This window comes from Embiotoca jacksoni, unplaced genomic scaffold (genome assembly GCF_022577435.1).
Source record: "Embiotoca jacksoni isolate LCO1_2020_lvr unplaced genomic scaffold, fEmbJac1.0.p SCAF_28, whole genome shotgun sequence".
NCBI classification, from domain to species: domain Eukaryota; kingdom Metazoa; phylum Chordata; class Actinopteri; family Embiotocidae; genus Embiotoca; species Embiotoca jacksoni.
Window position 1 is genome coordinate 3,808,180 of NW_027185379.1, and position 22,344 is coordinate 3,830,523.

General features: G+C 39.7%; 2 protein-coding genes across 2 annotated transcripts in view; one reads left to right on the forward strand and one right to left on the reverse strand.

Annotated features, from left to right (window-relative positions):
* nbeab (neurobeachin b) overlaps nucleotides 1-22,344 on the reverse strand; it is a 185,019-nt gene that overhangs the window by 49,464 nt on the left and 113,211 nt on the right. Inside the window, exons 38-40 of the mRNA XM_069161250.1 lie at nucleotides 21,735-21,859; nucleotides 13,091-13,237; nucleotides 7,659-7,795 (exon numbers count right to left, since the gene is read on the reverse strand). Of these exons, the coding sequence (XP_069017351.1) occupies nucleotides 7,659-7,795; nucleotides 13,091-13,237; nucleotides 21,735-21,859 (409 nt within the window). The remainder of the gene's footprint in view (nucleotides 1-7,658; nucleotides 7,796-13,090; nucleotides 13,238-21,734; nucleotides 21,860-22,344) is intronic.
* Nucleotides 4,373-7,019, forward strand: mab21l1 (mab-21-like 1). Its single transcript, XM_069161248.1, has one exon. It carries the CDS (start codon nucleotides 5,001-5,003, stop codon nucleotides 6,078-6,080), a length of 1,080 nt encoding a protein of 359 aa, XP_069017349.1. The 5' UTR covers nucleotides 4,373-5,000; the 3' UTR covers nucleotides 6,081-7,019.

A 22,344-nucleotide genomic window follows, 5' to 3' on the forward strand; every position in this document is an offset into this window, starting at 1 on the left:
CATTTGATTACCAGCAGACCCAGATCCAGAATCTGCTCTCAGCTCTCCCATTTCCTTTGTTTTGTGCTTCCATGTAGATCACATAGCATGTGGGAGAGTTGTATTCAGTCAATATCTGCTTTGAGATGACTTATCAGACAAAGAGAGGACTGTATATGAGCATCATGGGGTCAGTGGGCAGATGATTATAGCGCCCACCTTTAGCTGGTAGACATGAAGATTGATCGCACTGCTTTTGCTGTATGGTTGCATTTCAGGACAATTAAGGTGGAAATGAATAATAATAATAATAATAATAATAATAATAATAATAATAATAATAATAATAATAATAATAATAATAATAATAATATAAAACAAAACATTGAACTGCATAAAAAACATCAAGTGCATTAGAGGAAAATAACTGGTCTTTAGTTTTTAGAAATCAACAAAAATATATGCTGAATAAAGTAATATCAAAGACAAGCCACCGCCCTGCTCCGGTCTCCAACACAACCAGTTTAACAACAAAATGCAATGCTAAACTGAGTGCTAATAAAAATGAGTGGAAAGCAGCGCAGCAGCGCCTTCACTGCACCCAGAAAACAGAACTCTACACGAGCCTGCATTTTCCTTTTTGTGATGCACACCAGACATTTTCTGGATTGTTACTTTGGCAAACTGAACTGACTTGTATTCCTGCTAAATTCATGCAAATACATGCATGTAATTTATCACCAAGGCTGACAAGCGTACCATATTGCAGAGGGGAGGGGTGAAGGGCCAAGTGAAGCTGAGACAATCAATTAAGTTCCATAATTTACACTTTTCCTCGCCTCTTTTTTCAAAATTTTTACCATCAAGCCGATAGATTTGGTGATTTCTGCGCACTATGATTTTGGTTTGAAGAAAGCCTGACGAGGTGAACTGGTGATGTTCTCCGAGTGCCTCTGGCCATGTGGTCCAGCTTCCTGACTTATCCAAATGAGGTTGCTAATACACAGCGGAGAATAAAACAAATGAATGGACACAATCCAAAGGGGGTCCACTGTGAGGCTCCAGGCCCCAAAATTAACTGCCCTCCTACAGAGACACCATATTGCCTGGAATAATAAAGTTCCATTATTAAAAATCCCAAAAACAATTTAATTTTGTGACAAACAAAATTACAGAAAACATGTCAAAGTGAGCGACTATCGCATGAGCATATTTCTCACAGTTTGAGAGCCAGTGATGTCACAACTCTGAAGTGTCACTGCTTTTAATCTGATTTATATAGGCATATGTCATCCTATTAAGTCCACTTTGACTAATCTGCACATTAATTTGGGAGCTAGCTGATACATTCCCTTTGTGTGGGAAATGGCTTGAAAGTCTCTTTTTTTCAAAACTCAATAACCCCAAAACTGTAATGAAAAAGCATATGGCGGACCTTATTTGTTCTTGCGTAAAAGGATTATTGAAATATTAAAGCATCATCCATAATTACGATGGCAGTTAGACGATTGCTGGCCACAAAGGTCCTGATCCGCTTAAAAATCATCTAAATGCTACCCTTGCATAAAATCGTTGGGTGTTTTTGAGTTAATACAGAAGAAACTTAAAGATTATGGATAAATGTTACTGTAAAACCACATTGGTCATAAAGTATACAGTAGTTAAAGGCAGAGCCACACGGGGCGTGTCACCCAAATGAGCCAATCAGCATCCATCGTTAAAGAGCAGGCTTTTTTTTGTTTGTTTTTTTACCGCTGAGAAGTCATTTTTCAAAATATCGTTTTTTTAATACAAAAAATACTTTTTTCATACAATTAAAATCACTTTTATATTAATAAATGTGTTAATTAAACACATACATATTGGAATTTAAAGCCTTGAGGATAAAATATAAAATGCCGCAACGTACTCTAGATGACTTTGGTTACAATAGTCGAATATAAATTAAAGTCATTCAAAGCACAAGTGGTATCTTCAAAGGGCAAATATGCCATGAGACAAGTACCATTGAACTGATGCCTGTCCATGTTAACAGGACGATCCGTCTTGCAAGAAGAAAGGAAAAAGAAAAAAATGAATAAGTGTAGAGGCATGCTCTGGAAACAAAGAGGCCTTCAAAACAGGGTCACATGCTCATGCAAAATTAGGGGAAGCAGAAGTCATTGTATTGATTTACACAATCATGCATGGACTTTGCTGGGTCAGAAATAGGCCTGGGCTGGAATCACAACCCCATATATCACACTGGTGGGCCTCCAGTAGCCTAGCGGGATAGTGAAAGAAGCAACAAAGATTGCAATGTTATAATGGTAATGATATGGGTAAGAAGATTGGATTGTCTTGGGCCAGACCTGACAACTGCTGGAGTCATGGGACTGCTGAGCAGGTTGAGTTACTGTAAGATCTCTGCAGCCACATGCTTTAGATTCAGAGGTGATAATCTCAATGAAAAGCCCCCCTTCTATCACGCATAGGGATGGCCAAAGGCCGGAGTACAAACTCGAGAGGTGCAACTGGATTCGTAGGTATCTGACTTGGAGCGAGATAGCCTGGAAAGTGAGGCTAGTCTGGTTTCAATAAAAGGCAAGTACCTGCTGGGCCACAGACAGTGGGAGAGAGTGAGTGAAAAGACTATCAAAGCCAGAGAGAGGAAGAGGCTTTTAGCTACCTCTCACCACATGAAAACCTTCCATAATGTCCTCCATGTCCTCCAGAAATACCCCAATAAGAGTAACAGTTTGGGGCAGTGAAATTTAAACAGACCTGAATGTGACAAAAACGAGCCTATAGGAATCATATTATTTAATTCTAAAATAAACCTTTATCTAAATGTGTACCATGTGGCACAATTACAAATATATGGTTAAAAACAGCTACTTCTTATCTGCGATTTCTACCTGGTAACAGTGTTAAATCATCACCTGGTCTTGCCAAGCAGCTACTGGCAGTGTGCTCATGACAGGCTGTGATAATAATGGGAGTCACCTATCTATCAAGGTCCTTTCCCGCAGACGCCACCTCCCGCTCAGCCGCGTCCGTGTCGTGAGAGCAGGAGCTGACGAGCAGCGGTTTGCCCTCATAATGTCGAGTTGTATGCAGTTCTCAGTAGAGCAGAGATGAGTGTAAATGCCTTTGTGTTCCTTATCTGATCCATGCAGCATCATCTTTTTTGAAGTCCTCTTCAAAGCATGCACTGTACCCTGTGAGAAGGAGTGCCAGTGCAGTGATGAGAGCCAGAGAGGGTTTAGTGGAGATGCAAGAGCCCTTTTTTTGTGGGTCATGGGACTTTCTATAAAATACTCAACCATGTCAGTCCGCATTAAATTTGTTTTCATGTTGTTGTTTTTCAAACTGTATTTTTTGCTGTTACTTTTGTCGCTCTTATTATTATCCATTTCTTAACATTATCCATTTGTTAATATATATATATATATATATATATATATATATATATATATATATATATACACATTATATATATGTTTTACCAGTACCAATAAGGGATTTCAGAACGCAAATGATTATTTTATTTATTTGAATAATTATCTTAAATACTGAGAACAAAGAGTAACAACTTCAATACTGTTCAACATTACAAGCAATTTAAGACTTAAATAATACATATATCGACACATTCACTCATTTATACAATCTTCTTCTGTTGGGTATTTGAAAACAAATCATTTCGATCTTGTTTAGTAAATACAATAATGCTGTTTTTATAAAAAAGAAAAAAAAGAAAAAAAGAAAGTCATAAATGTCAAGTTTACAACACTTACATCAAGGCCTATATATTTGTGGTGCTTTTACAATATACGTTAATTAAATGTCTGGAAATTGCTGACTTGTAACATTGTTGCTCACTGATCACAATATGCAATATCAAACAAACTGCAAAACAAATAGACCTTCTCAATTTGCACTTTAACACTCAAGCTGGATCTATAAACTTTAGATATGAACTCTTATTAATCACATACATTATACTCTATGTTGCACATATAAACACGATGCTAAACATAAATGGCACCCTAACTTTTTAATCTTTCAGAAATAAAAGTAATACCTCATCAGACTGATCAATACATTTAATTGATCTGAAAGGTCTAATTGATCAACTAGATCATTTTTATTATATCAAAATATTATTTCAAAACAAAATGTACAAAAACATAATGAAATAAAAATGCCTTTCAATGTATCGATTGTGCCTTGTGTTTAAGAAATTAGCTGCAGAAAAAGAAAAGGTTTAAATAATATAGCAAATGGAATTGTTTTATTATCAGAATGCATAAAAACTAAACAATTCTAAACCCACCTACTGTTTCATATATGATTCAATATAGCGGACTAAAAAAGCAGAAGATACGGTCCAAGAAAAAAAGCAACGTAACGTAGTGAAAATTATTTTTTCCTTCTCCCCAAATGCGTAGGTGTACTTCCGCTCCTCGATACACTACTAGTACCTGTACTTTTACTTGTATATAACACCCGGGGATGAATTTGTTTTCGATAAACTGCGGTGACGCATTGGACAGCGATTGGACATCTTGGTTTCAACTCCTCCCTTATAATAAAGAGTGTGCGTGTGTGTGTGTGTGTGTGTCCCCGTTGTAAAACACAGCAACACCGGGCGTCTGCGTCAGGAGGGCACACTCCACTCTGCGTAATTACGCGGACTCCTAACTGGCACAGTGATCGGGGAAGAACGAAACGGGCGTTTTTCTCGGCTACTGAACGAGGCTGAAATGGACTTTTAATCACGCCGTCCTGATCATTTCGAGGACTCGCTTCGAGCCCTTCAATGCAGTTTCCGGCACAACATCTGTGAATGTTGTGATATGATTGTTACGCATGTGCTCTGAGCACAGCTTTGAATAGTTGGTTTTTAAATCGACTTTTTTTTTTTCTTTTTAGATAGCTTTCTTTCTTCTCTAAAATTGGCTCCCGTACAAACAGCCGCGTTGGATCCCTCGGCTTACTGCGAGACTCCGGTGTATAACCCGGATCTCTGCCCTAATATGATAGCCGCTCAGGCAAAGTTGGTGTATCACCTCAACAAATACTACAACGAGAAATGTCAGTCTCGAAAGGCAGCCATCTCCAAGACCATCCGGGAGGTGTGCAAGGTGGTTTCGGATGTCCTGAAGGAGGTCGAGGTGCAGGAGCCCCGCTTCATCAGCTCTCTCAGCGAGATGGATAATCGTTTCGAGGGACTGGAGGTCATTTCGCCCACCGAGTTCGAGGTTGTGCTCTATCTGAACCAGATGGGAGTATTCAACTTTGTGGATGACGGGTCTCTCCCGGGCTGCGCCGTCCTCAAGCTCAGCGACGGCCGCAAGAGAAGCATGTCTCTCTGGGTTGAATTCATCACAGCCTCCGGTTACCTCTCTGCGCGCAAGATCCGGTCGAGATTTCAGACACTGGTGGCGCAGGCAGTAGATAAATGCAGCTACAGAGATGTTGTCAAAATGGTCGCTGACACGAGCGAAGTGAAGCTGCGTATTAGAGACAGATATGTGGTGCAAATCACGCCGGCTTTCAAGTGCACTGGCATCTGGCCACGAAGCGCTGCGCACTGGCCTCTGCCTCACATCCCCTGGCCGGGACCTAACAGAGTGGCAGAAGTCAAAGCGGAAGGTTTCAATCTTTTATCCAAAGAGTGCTACTCCCTGAACGGAAAGCAGAGCTCAGCAGAGAGCGACGCCTGGGTCTTGCAGTTCGCCGAGGCCGAGAACCGGCTGCTGCTGGGTGGATGCAGGAAGAAATGCTTGTCGGTCCTCAAAGCGTTGCGAGACCGTCACCTCGAACTGCCCGGACAACCTCTGAACAACTACCACATGAAAACTTTGGTTTCCTACGAGTGTGAGAAGCATCCCAGGGAGTCGGACTGGGACGAGAACTGCCTCGGCGACCGCCTGAACGGGATACTATTGCAGCTTATTTCGTGTTTGCAGTGCAGAAGGTGCCCGCATTATTTCCTCCCTAATTTAGACCTGTTTCAAGGAAAACCTCACTCTGCTCTAGAGAACGCAGCCAAACAGACTTGGCGACTGGCAAGAGAAATACTGACCAACCCCAAAAGCTTGGAGAAACTCTGAGGTAAAAAAAAAAAATAAAAAAAAAATGTTAGTTCACCTCGTCTTAAAAAAAAAAATTGTGTTAGAGGCCTAACGAGCTCATAAACGGACCGAGAAAATATTGCCAGCCAATTTGCAAAGTCTTGTGAAACGTGACTGTCCCCTGTTGTTGAATATGTTTTGGCCTAGCCTGTTTCAAGATTATTATTATTTTTTTTTTAAACAATTTAGTTTGCCGGTATCCCCCTGCACCTTTTGGTGGTGTCAATATTTAGGAGCAAGTTTTAAATTATTGGCCACAATGAATCCGAGAGGTCACCTCACACCAGTGGTCTCCTTTCCTCCCCGTGCCACACGGCTGCCTAAATCCTATCAGATGCTTTAAAATAAAGCCCAGTGACAAACTTTGGAAAAATAAAAACATACATCTGTACATTTTATACTGTAAATACATTCATAGATTGTGATTCAAGTGGTCTGAAATTGTGAATGTTGTTCTGTGACACGTAAATAGGATCCACCTGTTTAAATCTACTTCTGAACTTTTTCTTTATCTGGTAGAAACATTATTAATTTATACTTGCATTGGTGGTAGTCTGATTCACCTGTTTCGATGGACATTTTCTAATTTTTTAAAGTTTACATTTTGATGGTAAAGGCGTACAGACATTTGTTATACATTGAAAACATTCCATCAATTTACTTGAATTATTATTTAAAAGTAGTCGAACATTTTTGAGTTGTTGTTTTTTCTCTACCATGCTTAGGCCTACATGATTAAAAAAAAAAAGAAAATGAGAACATATATATATATATATATATATATATAGTATATATATATTACAGTTTAATTGGAAAAAATGCACTTGAAATACACTGGATTATAACATCTGTGATCTGATTTTTTTTATTTCTGTCTTTGATCTAATTTAAAGAGCTAATAAAACGAGCTGTTTTATATTTGTGTCCCATTATGGTTTTATTAAATGTGTATTTGACAGTGAAGTAGGCAGTGCAATAATAGTATAGTGGAATCTTTAATTCCGGGGTCTCAGGCTCTTGAAGGTTTTCTACATTTTGACACGTTAAAAAAATAGGAAAAAAAACTAAAACAACTTTTATACAACATTTAAACGGATCTCTAACTGCAGAACAGTTTGGGTATTTTTTTTTTTTAAACACAACCCCCTGTACCAAAAAGCTCGCGTAATTTGTTTTAACATGAGGTGGATAACCTGTTAACGTCGTATAATTTCTACTTTTCATAACTGTTTGATAGCTGATCCTGCAGGAAGAGCAGGTCTCGGAAAATGATCACGCAACTTTCTTTAAAAATGTACAAATAATACAGCAGATTAAAACAAACAAAAATATGAACATAACAGAAATAAAGACAGTGTGAAAAAGCGCAGGGTTCTCTTTTACAAGCGTGTAAATCCTCGCTTTTTCATGATGTACCAATGATTGTGTTTTATAGTAAATAAACCTGTCCGTGTGTGGAAAAAAAAACAAAACAAAAAAAACAAAACAGTGAAACTTGTCGGAAACCCAACTGCCCGCCTTAAACTTGAGCTGCACACTTGCTTGCAGGTTACTTACCTTTGAGTCGACCCTTTTGAAGGCAGGGTCATCCTCGTCCACCTCAAAGTAGATTTCAGTGGTGGTGATGGACAGAGTCCCCCGGGCCACCAGGACGGGGGCAACGAGCTGGGCCGGGCTGCTCAGGACCACTGGGCCTGCAGAGAGCAGAGAGGGCGGCCACAAGCTTAATAGGTGCAAAAGAAAAATAGAATAACCTATTTATGTTAAATAAAGCGAAGCTAAGGTTAATGCTGTAAAACTGATCAATGCGCAGCAGTGGTTTCCATCACGCCAGCGGCCTGTTCGCAGACTGCTGCGGGCTTGTGTTGTGTTTAAAAAGACAAGGGAATTTTGAAATGCATTATTGCAGTTCAGTCAAAAATTACGGATCATGACGGCCCTGGGAAACTCTACATTTTTGGTCATATTTAGGCGCAACAAAACGACAATGTTTGAACGCCCTTTTTTCGTTGCTGTTTCGTTTTCGTTGCACGTCCATGCCCGCAAAATAGGTTACAGTGGCTTCATCGGGTTTATAGAGGTGCAATAAAAACATAGGCCGAATAGCAGTTTGTGAAGCAGCGATACGCGGATTATACAAAGAGGTGTTACGATCTGATCGGATTATAACGCACACATTCGCCACTATTAAGGATTTTGTTTTAATTAAGCGAAATAAAATAATTCCTTATTTCCCTCACATGGTCATACCATTAGATTGTATTTACTGTACAGGGATAAAATATGAATTGAAACTATTTAGTTAAGACTGCTTTAAAATGGCTATTATGCCTACAGATCATTCACATCATATAGGCTCACTATAAAGACTCCTTCGAGTATGGGTCCACAATAAAACTTAAATACTAAAGCTTGTTTTCAAGTCCAAATCATTGTGCAGAATGTGAAGGTGGGTTTGTGACCCTGGTCAGCTGATAGTGATCACATCTTTATTTCAGTCTCCTCCCTCCCTCCCCCTCCTCCCTGCTTCATCCTCCATGTTCTCAGATCCGTGTCGCTGTGGAGTATCGTTACAGTGATTTGTCTGCCCTCGAACGAAAGCTCTCCAAATCAGGATATTTATCGATCCCTTAAACTCCAAAGAGCCACTTTAATGTCTCATCAATCTTAATCTGCGTTCCTCGGCCAATTATGGCCGATAGTGTTACAGGAATACAAGTGGATTTCGGTCTCAACTCCCTGAGCGCCCCTTCATCGCTCTTGCAGGCTGCACAGTTAAACCGCCCTCCTTGGATGTTTTTTTTTTTTTTTTCTTTCTCTCTCTCAGTGTTGCTCGAGTCCATTAACGGTGATCTTTATCTGCTGATGCTATCAGCGCAGACGCTACACGTTGCTTACAAGCTCCATATGAGTAACCAGTAACCTCAGCCTGTTTTTTCTGCATGTCTGATAACCTTTAGTGCATTTATTAAACAATAGAAGATAGAGAGAGAGAGAGAGAGAGAGAGAGAGAGAGAGAGAGAAAATCAATAGCATTGCAAGTATTTATGCAAAAATAGCAATAATATTAATACAAAATAATAATAATAATAACAATAACATTTAATTATTCTTCAAGTTGGACTATGTTCTGGTGCAAACCGTTTCAGATCAAATAAAAGTAGACTGTGTTTATGTTCACTCCAGTTCTTATAAATTAAAAGCCAATCCACTTCTTACAAACCATACCACTTGTAGGGCTGGAGCCCCTGACTGGCTCCGCACACAGTGAGAGAGATGCTCCAGCCTGAAGCATTAAGCCACAGGATCCATTGCTCATGGGCAGGAAGAGGATTAGGCAGTAATCCCCTCAGGGATCCTTCCATAATTAGGCTATATAGCATTAAAATGTTTACACGAGAATAATGAAATTAAGGGCAAGTTACAGAGGATGAGTTACACCGGATGAGGGCCTGTGTAGAGAACACGGCCTGGAACACAAACGCCTGTTTGATTCTTTCTTTTCATAAAAATGCAAATATTTTTCAGATGACAGGCTGATTTAATGAGGTGATGAAAAGTCTAATTTCAGTGTGGTGGGAGTTTGGGAGAACTGCGGAGAAGATGGGTATATTATTGCCCACAATACTGGAAAGCAGTGTTTGATTAGTGTTTTTATATTTTACTTCAGGAGAGGAATACAAGGGGAAGTGGGTGGGCAGTATCGTTTACTTAGAAAAATGACTTTTAGTAGATATACGGTCAGACACAAATGTTTATATCTAGAAAGGATTTGCAGACCTTTGAAATAAAATAACACACTGTGGAACAACAAAAATCAGAGCAACACCTTGTCTTCCTCTCATTTCTTCTGAGATTACAGTTTCACAAATGTTGTGTCGGTTTCCCTCTTTTATAAACATGTCATCACTCCTTGGCTCGGCACTCTGAGTGGGGACTTTAAATGGATACAAGGAGGCTAGATTAAGGCAAAACAAAATGGTTGTGGCTGCTAAACCACACTTTATGGTATACTGACATGCTTCCGGTATGCCAGCAGACCAGTCAAATCTACAGACTCCTCTTTGACGTGAGAAGTCAGACTCCTCTGTTCCCTCCTCTCACATGCCTTTCTTTCTTTCTTTTTTTTTTTGGCTACAATGCGTGCATGCAGAATCAGAATGGTTTGTTTAAATGCCAGCCCAAGCACAGGCAGCATTCCCAGTGTTTGTGGGGGAGCAAAACTAATCATAGGTTCAGTAACCACTACTGCCTGAGCCCATGAGCGCAGGCGCCGCCCCCTTGGCAGCAGCAGCCAGCACTGACCCAGCGGCTGGCAGGAGGAGCACTGTTGTTGACAGGGATCTTGTCCCAGATCTCTCATTAAGGCTGTTCATGCCTGAGATTAGATACAGGGCAAACACAGACAGTGAATCCTGGTGAAAACATTACCCGGATGTTACAGTGTGAGGGAGATCCCCTATCGGTCAAAACGTGAACTCAACTTTGATTCAACATGTACAAAAAAAAAATAGTCTGTAACTGCCTGCAAGCTCACACATCATAAACGTATCACAAATATTCAACGTCAGCGTTTCTGTTCAGTACGAGGTCATTATTAGTTCTGTGGGGAGAAAACATTCAGTTTGTTTGCTAGCCGTTGACTTTCTCTTTAGATCAGCCCACGTCGTGTTCATCTGACAGACATGGAGTGTTTGGCTGCCTGCTGGCCCTCCGACAAGAAGGAGGGGTTAGTCTCCTCCCCCGAGATTCATCTGTTGGATCTTAGAGGGGATTTCACTGCTTCAGACTGAGCTTCATATACTGGGCCATAACTACTGGGACATGTACAACTATGAAACACAGATGTTTATCTAAATGTCTGGTCTTGAGGGTTCTGCACCATCTTTTTTCCCTTTCTTTTTTTTTTTTTTTACATACATTTTCGATCATAGTTTCTACCTGGAAAGAATCCATTACATAAATTCATTGATATTTGTTACTGACATGCTTTTCAGTAACAGCCCGAATCCCACAAAGACATTTCGGCAACATTACAAATGTCAACTGAAGGCAATAAAACCTGTGACACATCAAATAAACCGCCTAGTTTGAAGAACTAAGTTTGCCTCATTGACTGTGAATAACTTTAATTGTAGGTCGCAGTAACACGATCTATAACATTATAATGAGACCACCTTCCAATTTTCCTGTTCAGTTTTGTTAGTTTTGATGACAATCCAGATAGTTTTAGTCAATTCTCTGACAATAGGAAAACCTCAAGATCAGATATCGTTTAAACACATCTTTTAATACACACGTCAGCTGCCTAAAATGTATATAAAGAACTGAAGCAGTGAATGTTCCTTCACATGATCTCAAGTAGCCAATAATACAAAATAAAACAGCATCCAGGAACAACAAAGACTGATTGGCTCTCACCACAAGCAGAGAAACTGATACGTTCACTTCTTTACTGCTTTATTTTCTTTGTCACTGGATTGTAGGAGGGACTGTCAGGTGTAAGTATAACTTTATATTCTAATATCAAAGCCTATTTTGGGGGGGGGGGAATTAAAACCCTTGACAGACTCTGCTAATGTGTACCACCAATTATTTGCACGAGGTGTCCGGTGAAGATTTGACTTTATTGTAGGATTTTCTCTTCACTCAAAACTCAAGTAAACTCTGGATAACTTACCTGTTAAAGCCCTGACAGTTATGTGACAAGCAGATTAACACACAGAGCCTGAAGTCGGATAAATTACAGAAGGTTTGGGCAACCGTCAGCTTGGCAGTAAGTTACACTATTCACCGAATCGTGTCCAACAAACTGGGTAAAGATACTGCATAAAAATCCAAACGCAATCACAGGGGTGAAATAAATCCAAGATGGTTGAAGTTTTAATGTTGTCTTGGCCTTTCCTTTACTGGTAAGGGTCAAATGATTTTAAAACAAGGGTTAGTTTGAGTGCAGGATAATGAAGATGTTGTCTGCCCTCTTCCATGCAGAAGATATATATTATATGCAGTTTTATTTGCATAGTCTTTCCAGGTTCAGCTAAAATACTGTTTAACAAATAATATTTGTATAATTGGGAAAAGTAATACCATATTTCACATTTTCCATGGAATGGATTATATTTGTGAAAAACATTAATACCAAGTTAGATCGACTAATTTCTAACACTCAAACAATTCATTAATTATGTTAAAATATTTATGGAAAATATGTGTATTTGATTGTGTTATTATGATTTTAAAAGGTCAGTATCAGGATGAAAAGAGTTGTGTTATGAGCTGTCTTATGTGACACTTTATTACGGATTTATTTGAGTGTATTGACTGACACTATAGACATCAGACAGCAGCGTTTTTACTACATATTAATGCTTTGTCAGTATTGATGGAACATATTTAGGTTGAATGACAAGTTAAACATATTGTAAAGTTAAACATTACCAAGCCGCACCTTTAATTACTAATTGCTTGAAAAATAGCGACACATCTGGATTGATCATATTTCTAGTGTTAGTTGACAGTTTAGAAGACTTGCCTTTGGACATAAACATGCATGGAAGCAACAGAGCTAAAGAGACCCAAACAAAAAGGAGAGGAGGCTTATCAGATTGAAACAGTGTGCAACTGTTGAACTTAAGCAAAGCCGACCAGATCAGAACACTGAGAGAAAGTCTTTGACTCCAGATCTGCATTGAAGGTGAACTACAGAAGCCAACCAATAAACCCTGACCACAAATACGTCATAAAAATAGATTCTGATGCCAAAATGCAAAATATTTCAAAGTGTTCCCTTCCAGTTCTCCTGTTACCAGTGTAATTTAATAAGCGTAAGAAATGACTCCACACTGATCCAAATCATTTGTTGCACTGATATTAATCACACATTAATGACGCCAGCTACCAGGATGAAGACAGATAAAAGACAGGCGTTGATGCCGCAGAGGTGATCTTGACTGGGGGTTAATAGGAGTGCCGGTGCGCTGACTTACCACCCAGGTTGTCCATCTCCTTCTCCTGCAGCAGGCTGACGACATCATCGTCTCCCTCCAGCAGCAGTTCTGTCTCAGGGTTCTGACTGGCAACAGTCGGGCCACGGAAGACCGTTTTGGACTTGACCACCTCATCCTCCTCCGAGCCTGTCAAAACAAATATGGGAAGAGAGAACACTAAGTGTTGTTCTTTGGCCTCTAATGCTCAGTATTGATAACTCTGCTGAACTACCTGCCAATGGTCTACTCCAGGGGCCAGGTTCTAGTGATGGAAGGTAACTAAGCACATTCACTCAAGTACTGTACTGAAGTCCAATTTCAAAGTACTTATACTTTACTTGAGTATTTCCATTAAAAGTAACGTTATACTTCCACTCCACAGTTCAAAGGAAAATATTGCACTTTTTACTCCACTACCTTTATTTGACAGCTTTAGTTGATTTTCACGGAAATATTTAACACAATAGTTAATATAACAAGCTTTTAAATTACAACACATTGTTACAGTTTAATCCGGTGTTTTCCAAACATTGTAGCTGGGGTCATATTTCAGATAGCTGAGTTCTACCAAACAGTGGTTTTTCCCTCGAAACTCCTCACATGGTTTCACCAAAAATCTAAGATTAGAGGAAAACTCTAAAAACTGAAAACAGATTTGTGAATCTTTGATCTTTGTTTTTTTTATTCTTTCCTCTCAGTAATAATCTGACAAACCTTCAGATTTATCTGTTTTCCCGTTTTTTGTGGTTTTTTTTTTTAAATTGGATATAAAGTAGTTCAAACTGGCTCCACCTGCATCAGCTACTGCAGTAACATGCTGCTAACACATGGATGCTTAAGATAGATCATCTAATGATGCCCTATATCATAATATATAAACCACTGCTCATATTGAAATACTTTCCCTTAAAGTAGGTAAAATTTTTCATTCGGAACTTTTACTTGTAAAGGAGTATTTTAGCAAAAAAAAAAAAAAAAATATATATATATACATATAAAAAGCTAAATAAAGCATAGAGAGTCTCAGCATGAAATACACAACGATGCAGGATGAACCTGATATGAAATGCACACTAATGTACTTGCCATAGCGTATGAAAGAGTGTCAGGCTACGTGTTCGTTCACTGAACACATTTCGAGTGGTTGAACATCAGAGGTGTTTCAGCTTTTATTTTTAGACAAGGTCAACAATGAAACACTGTCTCTTAAAAGACCAACAGCTGAGTCGGAGGATACATCTCCAGCTCATAGTAGATTAGAGATATCATTTGCTCCTTTTGGAGGCTTGACAAGAGTGAGACTGAACAGACAGCGCAATTAGGAGGCTGCTAACACCAGGACTTCATCATATGGATGTAGTGGAGCTCGCTCACTGAAAAAGATGTGCTCATACATCCTGAAAAACAAAGAGGTCTAGCAACACATTTATCAGCTTAAATCAGCACATCTCCAACGTGGGCCTGCCACGCAGCTGCTCAAAACGTTTATGCGAGTTGGTCTTTCTGAAGTCCAACGTAGGAAATAAGCAGAGGAGAAGTCTGTGTGTGGAAAGGAAAGGAAGAATACAGATCAAGAAATGGGAGGTGGCTGACACCCGTCTGACATGTTTCCTTTCAGCACAGTTCTTAATTCGCCTCTCCCTCCCTGAGGAACATGTACCTTGTCTTGAAGAGGTCACATTTGACTGTTGTCAACACTACTACCGAGAAAAAAGTCTGCTTCCTGCTCTGTCTCATATCTGGAGTGCTTTCATCAGGCGGAGGGAAGAAGTCTGAGCGGCTCGGAAATGAATTCTGTGTAATGTTAAAGGCAAAAGCCAGCCAGCGGTCAGAAATCAAAGCAGAATGAGTGAAACTTAAAACTGTAATTCTGTAAACCATCATTATGCTCAGCGTAAATGACAGAAACCTCAGCAGACCGGCTGATGTTCTGATTGGCATGTCTGGGCCGGGTCGAGTAGACCAAATAAACCACGCTGATTTCTACACGCAAATGACCAACATCAACTGTCGTAGGGCGGCAACAATGCAAGGCAGAGGACTGAACTCAGCTTTAACCACAATGCAATTTAGTCCTCGCAGAAAAAAATAATATGGTTATAAATAACAAGAAATGAAGAGCTATGACATGAAGGAGAAAATGTGCTGACATGGAAAGCGATCGTCTCATGAGTGATGGCCCGCCGACATGGAGACACTGTTGTATTAAAAGCGCTGCTGAGAGAAGAGTCGCCATTCGTCACTATTACAGGAGTGAGCGGTGGTGTCGAGGCAGACTCATTACCAACCTCTTCATGTGCTCACCCGTGACCACTGTATGAACAAAGAGAAAGGTCCTTTAAAAATCATGAGTGACCTGAAATTTAAAAGAAGAAAGACACGTGCAGGGTAACGTCGATACGAAGTCCATCATCACCTACTGAAGGATTGAAATTTGGTCTCTTGGTCTTTCATTTGTTTCTTGGTGTGAGAAGCTGAAATTCTTTCTTTACGTCACTGATTTACAAACTGTGGTATGAGCATTACTGAAAGGCCTAAAAATTGCACTCCAACTAGTTTAAGTGAAAAAAAATAATTTGTTTTCAACTTATTACAGACAACAGTTACTAAACACACCATCTCATTATGATGATGTAAAATTTTGTTTTTTAATTTAAATATTTTAGAAATAGAATTAGCCTGTGCTTAGCAACGTAAGCACAGGCACAAAGACGAGCTCGACGCAGACAGATTCAGACTCCTTGGCTGCTGATTTTTGCAATAATAATGAGTGCAATTTCGAAATTTTGACTTTGGCTAGAAGGTCCAAAAAAAACCAGTCCAAAGAACCTTTCAATGCTGAAAAAGAATCAGCCGTTGAGCCGCCGAGTGGCGCCACTTTCAGCAAGATTTGTAAATGTATTCTTAGATTTTGACACAGAAAAGTCGTGGTGTTGTTATTTAGCCTTTCGGAGGCGGTTGAATGCGTAAATTGAATTAATACAAACCATTCTTGGTACAGGGGAAATTGGACATACTTTGAGTTTACGTTTAAATTTCACCATAAAAATAAAACCGAACTGGTTTTTCACCATAAATTACTATTATATGATCAAAAGGATATTGAACTAATCTTCAGCAGACTCTTGTGTTGGTCTTCGTGTTATCATACACAAAATTACGAAAACCTCCAAAACTACCACAAAATAGAAATGAAGATGTACAGTTTAGTTTTAACAAGCTGTGAATTGAGTTGAATTTGCCTCCTAAATTTTGTTAAATGTTCATTTGCAACCAAGATTCACTTGATATAATTGATACTAATCAAGGAAAATAATGTTGTCTGTGCAGTGTCACAATACAATAACGCTACATCAGCTAGCATCTACGCATTTAAGCTGCAGCAGTCTGTGAAAAGCTACTTTCATTGGCTTCTCAGTATCACAGCAGTTTTATTTCATGTTTTGCTTTCAAGCTCTTCGGGAACACTGCCAGGAGAAGCCAACAATCACCAGTCTCCCGGGTCCTCTTGTTCAATCACTGAGTTGAAACCGCCTCAGAGTGCACTAATTACACTCAGTAAAGTGCATTGCAGAGCTTTCGTGACCTCACTGGAGGCTGATGAAGACCTGCCTGCTGTCACCAACGGAGGCCGCCCCTGAACGCGCTACACTGGGGTTCAACTCGGATGCACAGTCCTGAACTCACTCCGGGGTGCCTATGAATTGCCCGCGGTGACACAATATTCCTGAAAATATACTTGCCTGGTTAATAATAGGACAAAAATAATTTTTCAGACTCATAGTTTCATCCTGGAATCAGAGAATCTTAATACAAACTACTTTACTGCCTTAACTAAATTGTTTAGTCGTTGCTGAAAGGCTGCGTTGTTGTTCTGGATTGAAGTGCGGATAAAAAGCAATATGCACAACAAGGCAGATATTGTATTTAATGAGAACAAACAAATACGGGTTTATGAAAACAAATTAAAAAAACTTTTGTGTACATCTAAAAATCAAATTCAAATAAACTTCAAGATTTCCAATAAAGGCTAAGACTTTGAAAATATTGACGTTTTCAGTAGTTTTATTATCGGCTACAGTGAAGAACAGATACGAGTTGAAAGGCCAAGGAATTCACAGTAATACCACTGTCTGGGGTCCATGTTTTATATCTTACGACATGAAGAGTTTTATGGAACTGGCCTTACATTTTTAAAGCCTCAGTGGAGCCGGTGAGCATGTGTGTTTTTGCAAGTTTCATTTGTACCGTACACCTGAGCTCAAGCACTTTATGTGATTCGTCAAAAAGAAATCCACAACATTATGTTTTTACCAAAGCTGCAGCTAAGTTGCATGGGTATCTCTTCTTCTTCAAGAAAAAAAACAACACATCCGAGTAAAACACAAAATACCTCCAGTTGCTCATTTTGAAAGGTTTTCATCACTGGATAATATGCTGGAAAAGGCCAAACACTTGTAGAAATCACTGAATATTTGTCGACTCATATGACGGGTAACGTTTCGGACACAGCGAACGATCCACAGCTATCTCGACCTCTTTCTGAACACAGATTTAAAATCAATGTAACTTTTGAATGGATGATTCAGTTTTACATCTCATTCTGTCAGATCTGCATAGAGAGCATGGATTAGTATGTGCCTCGGTTCCATAGCTTATTTACTACACTATCATTACACTACAATTTATATCAGTGTTTTGTGCACTCGTTCCGACATCCGCTTGATGCGAGCGCTACAGAATGTTTTAAATATATCTGTTCCATTTCCTAGACTCTATCTGTTTCAGATCCTGTCCTCCTACGCTCCCTCTCCACAGGCTCCACATTCCACATGGAGAGAAAGAGTCCTCGTCGGGCGACTGCACTACTGAGAGGGAGATGCAATTCTGCCCTCTGTCTCTTCACTTTTATTTCCTCTGCACTGAGAGATGAAATAAAGGGGAAGAGATGACAGCTTCATACTTCCTGTGATGCAAGCCATGCGTATATGTTTTGAGTCTGTAAAAGTAAACATTATAACTTTGATGTAAGGGCGTTTATACAGCGCAGACGCTTCCTCTTGTGGCGATCTTTATCCAATATCCTGAGATGTGCAGTGCGTGTCTACTGTGCTGCCAGAGGTTACAAACAATCTCATCTTCTCTCCATCAAAACAGTAAGAACCACGTCTGATAATCCCCACATCTGGACCTGAACGTCAGGCAGTAGCATGTGTTTCATGAAAGTCTGCAATCAAACGTCAGGATTTGCATGTTAGCTAATACTGTGATGTCATTTGTCAGTTTAATATGCTTGATTATGTAGCTGGAGAAGGTTAATATGGCATCACGAGGCCGCCTCTGCTGCAGTAAAGAGCTATAAAGATCTCCGCCTGAGGGAATCAGCTCAGAGAGAAGCTGTTCACCTGAAATGAGACAGCAAGGACACCCGGAGGTAAAACACCCCGTTAAACATTTGGATCAATATTAACGTGACTTCCATTTCATGCTTGCCCAATTCCAATCACCTAACAATATACTCTGATACTGGGCGGAGGCTGGCTATAACAGGGCAGGTTATTACAGGCGGAGGGCAGAGGCAGAATGTGCTGGCTAAGCTGTCAATGGTGCTAATAGACAACGAGGCAGAGTTTAAAGGCAGAGTTTAACCTCCCATCACACAAGTCCGTGACTGTACACGCACACACGGTCACACTCATTGTACAAAAGTGATTACAAAGGTTACACCGATGCACCTGTGTGGCTTGATTTAAAAAAAAAAAAAAAGTAAAAAAAAAAGGTTTATCTTCAATATTTGTGTATTGAATTTGAGGAAAAAAAAAATGTTAATTTGAGTATTACTCAGATATTTTGAGAAAAGCAGAGAACTTTTTTACTGAAACTTTTGGTGCAAAGAGGTGAAAATTTCCCATTGGCAACCTTAATCTAAAAATATCAATATTAGCTTTCAAAAAAACAACACGAGTGGTTAAGTTGGAAATCCAAATAACAAATGAATAAATTAATTCAACTTCTAAAATGGCAATAAAACAAAAACACCTTTTTGTCTCTCAATATGAAAGAGAAAACACAGAAGACTCAAAAAGGTGTTGTCAAAAACGACGCAAGCCACTCACTGAAATGTTCATGAACATCCCTCCAGTACATTTTCATTTGAACCCAAGTGAGTTTGAAAGACTGACGTTTGCTCTGAACACAACGCTGTAAGTCTGCCCTCTTCAAAGTCACGATGCTGCCTCAGTGTACATTGTCATATCCTGTTGTCAAACTTCAAACTGTGTATTCGGTTTGGACAACCTGCTGGTTTTTCCGATAGTCCCAGATTTTAAAGCGTTCATAATGAGTCCTAAGGGCCACCTCAAACAAGCCTCTTTTTGTTTTTCCACTGTGGTTCCCTATGCAGCCAGTAACCTACTAAAAAAGTTCTATAGTGTCCCTGTCAAATCCCAGAAACAAAGTCTGGATGTTATGACAAATGGATAGCCAACCTCTGAACCTCTGCACCAGGTCCTATCTTTAATACAATGTTAATTAAAAGAGATTATTCTTTAAAAAACACAAAGTGTCATAAGGCATAAAAACAAAAGCTGCCAACTGTCCCCGCCAACAAAAACTACTGAAGCTCCAACAAAGAATAAAAATATCTTTCTCATCTTAGCTCATGACGAAACCTGGCCTCCGCGTACGAACACATCAAAGCCTGCTGGAAAAAACCTGAAAGTGCAGCTCACCTCTCGTGGGGCGCACGAGGGCCATCCGACTGCAGGCGATCCCTTTCACAAGTTTATTCATTATTCTGCTCATTAAAAGCACCACATGCCAGCAGGACTTCAAGTCAACTACAGTGGGGCTCTAATGTCAAACAGCAGAAACAAAACTGATTGCTCAAAAACATATTCTGGTGAACTGATGCACTAAATGATATGTCAAGTATTTTTGTGGATGTCTGTCAGATAAGTCACAAAACAAGATAATACATACATTTATCAACTTGAGCAACAGCACAGTGGGTAAAGGCGCCAATGAGCGATGCTAATGGTCAATGCTAATGGATAATGCTAATGGACAACCCTAATAGATGGAGCAAAGGAAAATGGAAGAAATAGACTTTGTTGGTCTTAGTGGTACATTCTTCTCTTCCACATTATTAAATATACAGGTACATATGTAGTTTGAGTGTTTTATGTTTTTATACTATCAAAATAATCTTTTTAGAGGCATTTCATAGGCAGTTTTCTTTAATTAATTAAAAACGTATAGTCTATGGGGCTGCAGGGTAAATGAGAAGGATTAGTCATAATATGTTCCCAACATACCCTCTATGTTGCTCTACTGCTGAAATATAAATCGAAAGTTTTCTTTTATTGAAATTGACTGAAGTGAATTGATCTTTAATTTGGTATATTTCTTAGTCTTATAAAATTAAATAAGCAACTCCTATAAGAACAAAATAATGAATACATGTCAAAATCACATTACAATAGGGACCAAAAACACGTCAGCTGAAGCCCAAGCATATCATTAGTTATTATTGAGATGAGGACTGTTTGGAACATCCTGAAAACATGGATCAACAGCGAGGCGTAGAATGCTGCAGGAGTGGGAGGGCAGCTTTCTGTTGATGTTTTGATGTGTTTTACAGGTTTAATGGAATTTATTTACTGGTGGGCAATGGTGATGCAATGCAATGCAATTTCTCTTTAAGTTCTTAAAAGCATCTAAGCAGGTTAAAGCTGCAAAAGTAACATTTGTTGACTTGAGTCCTGCCTACAATGAAATCAAGCTTGTGAGCTTGTGGATAAAAATATGGAACCATCAAAAAAGCTGAAGCAGAAGGTGAAATTATTGCTTGCGTGACTTGTATGAGGACCACCTGCTGCCGAGGCAGCAGCTGGCATGTGTTTATCTACAGAGCTGCCATGATGTACGTACTGTACGGCAGCCACGCCAGAGCAAGAGCTGAAAGTGGCCAGATGACATTTTGAACCCAGCCAGTGGTCTACTTCAGTAGCTCAACACGGAGACACAATGAGGTCAGGGAACACTGTCATGATTGTGTCCACTGCCACTATGAAAAAAAAAAGGCTACCCTGACCACAATGCATCACCTGCTTTCTATTTTCTATAAAGTCAAAAAGGTGCTTACTCCATTAATTTCAGAATCAGTACATTCAAACTTGTGCCTTCAAACATTTTGCCCTGCTGTTCGATGACAGGCGGGAGAGAGGTGGGATCTTAATAGCACTGAGCAGCTTTATGTTAAAAGTCATGTGTTACATGATGGAAGGCAAAATTGACACAAGGTGGTGGGCACCACCGCTGGTCTGCCCGGGTCAGTAAGAAAAGTTTCAGACATGGAGAAGAAAACAATAAAGGGAGAGAGCCAATTTGTTCTTGAGTAAATGTTGTGATGGAAATAAAAAGTGCAATAAAATGGATGTGTCATGTTCAATTCGCAGGACTCATAAATAATGTTACCTATAAAATGAATGCTAAGCAGTATGCTAAACTATGTGGACAAACCGGGGAAACACCGAAATTCTGCATTTAATATGGGGTATTGATGTCTATGAAAATTCAGTGCCCTACTTCTGATGGGTTTAACTAAAAATACACCAATTCCACAAGGAAATGATAAACTCACCGTACTCCTGCAGGGACTTGCATGTGACATCTAAGTGGGTGGAGCCAAAGGGATTTCTGACAAATCTCCGCCTCCGCCGCAGATCATCTTCCCAGAAATCGAGACGCCAGAAGTCGTGGAGCTGACTACGACAAAGACAAGAGGATAGTCAGGTTAGATATAACAAACACTCCTCAGTGATCGTCTGAGGCCCAGTAATGGTAGCTCTGCTAAAGCCTATAGCACCAGAACAGCGGGGAGCAGCAGCAGCCGCAGCACACATAAATCACAGGTACTCCCATTAACAAATACAGCATCAAATTACAAGTATAAATGGCACAGCTTGCCTCCTTCTTTACAATGTTTTTTAACAAGTCTTGTAAATCAAAGGTAGGAACCCAGCGTGGGGTTTAATGATCGGGGTCTTGGGGCGGTTGAGGCATGAGCCTATAAAACAAGCCCCCTCCCTGCGTATGTGGAGCCATGATTAAAATAATGTGCTGAAATATTCATTGAAATGATTCCCAGAGCCCTGGAGCAACCCAATAGAAAATTGCATTTTTATTCATTATTAATAACAGCGAATTAGGGTCGTAAAAAAAGAGAAAAAGAAGAAAACAGTTCCAGCATG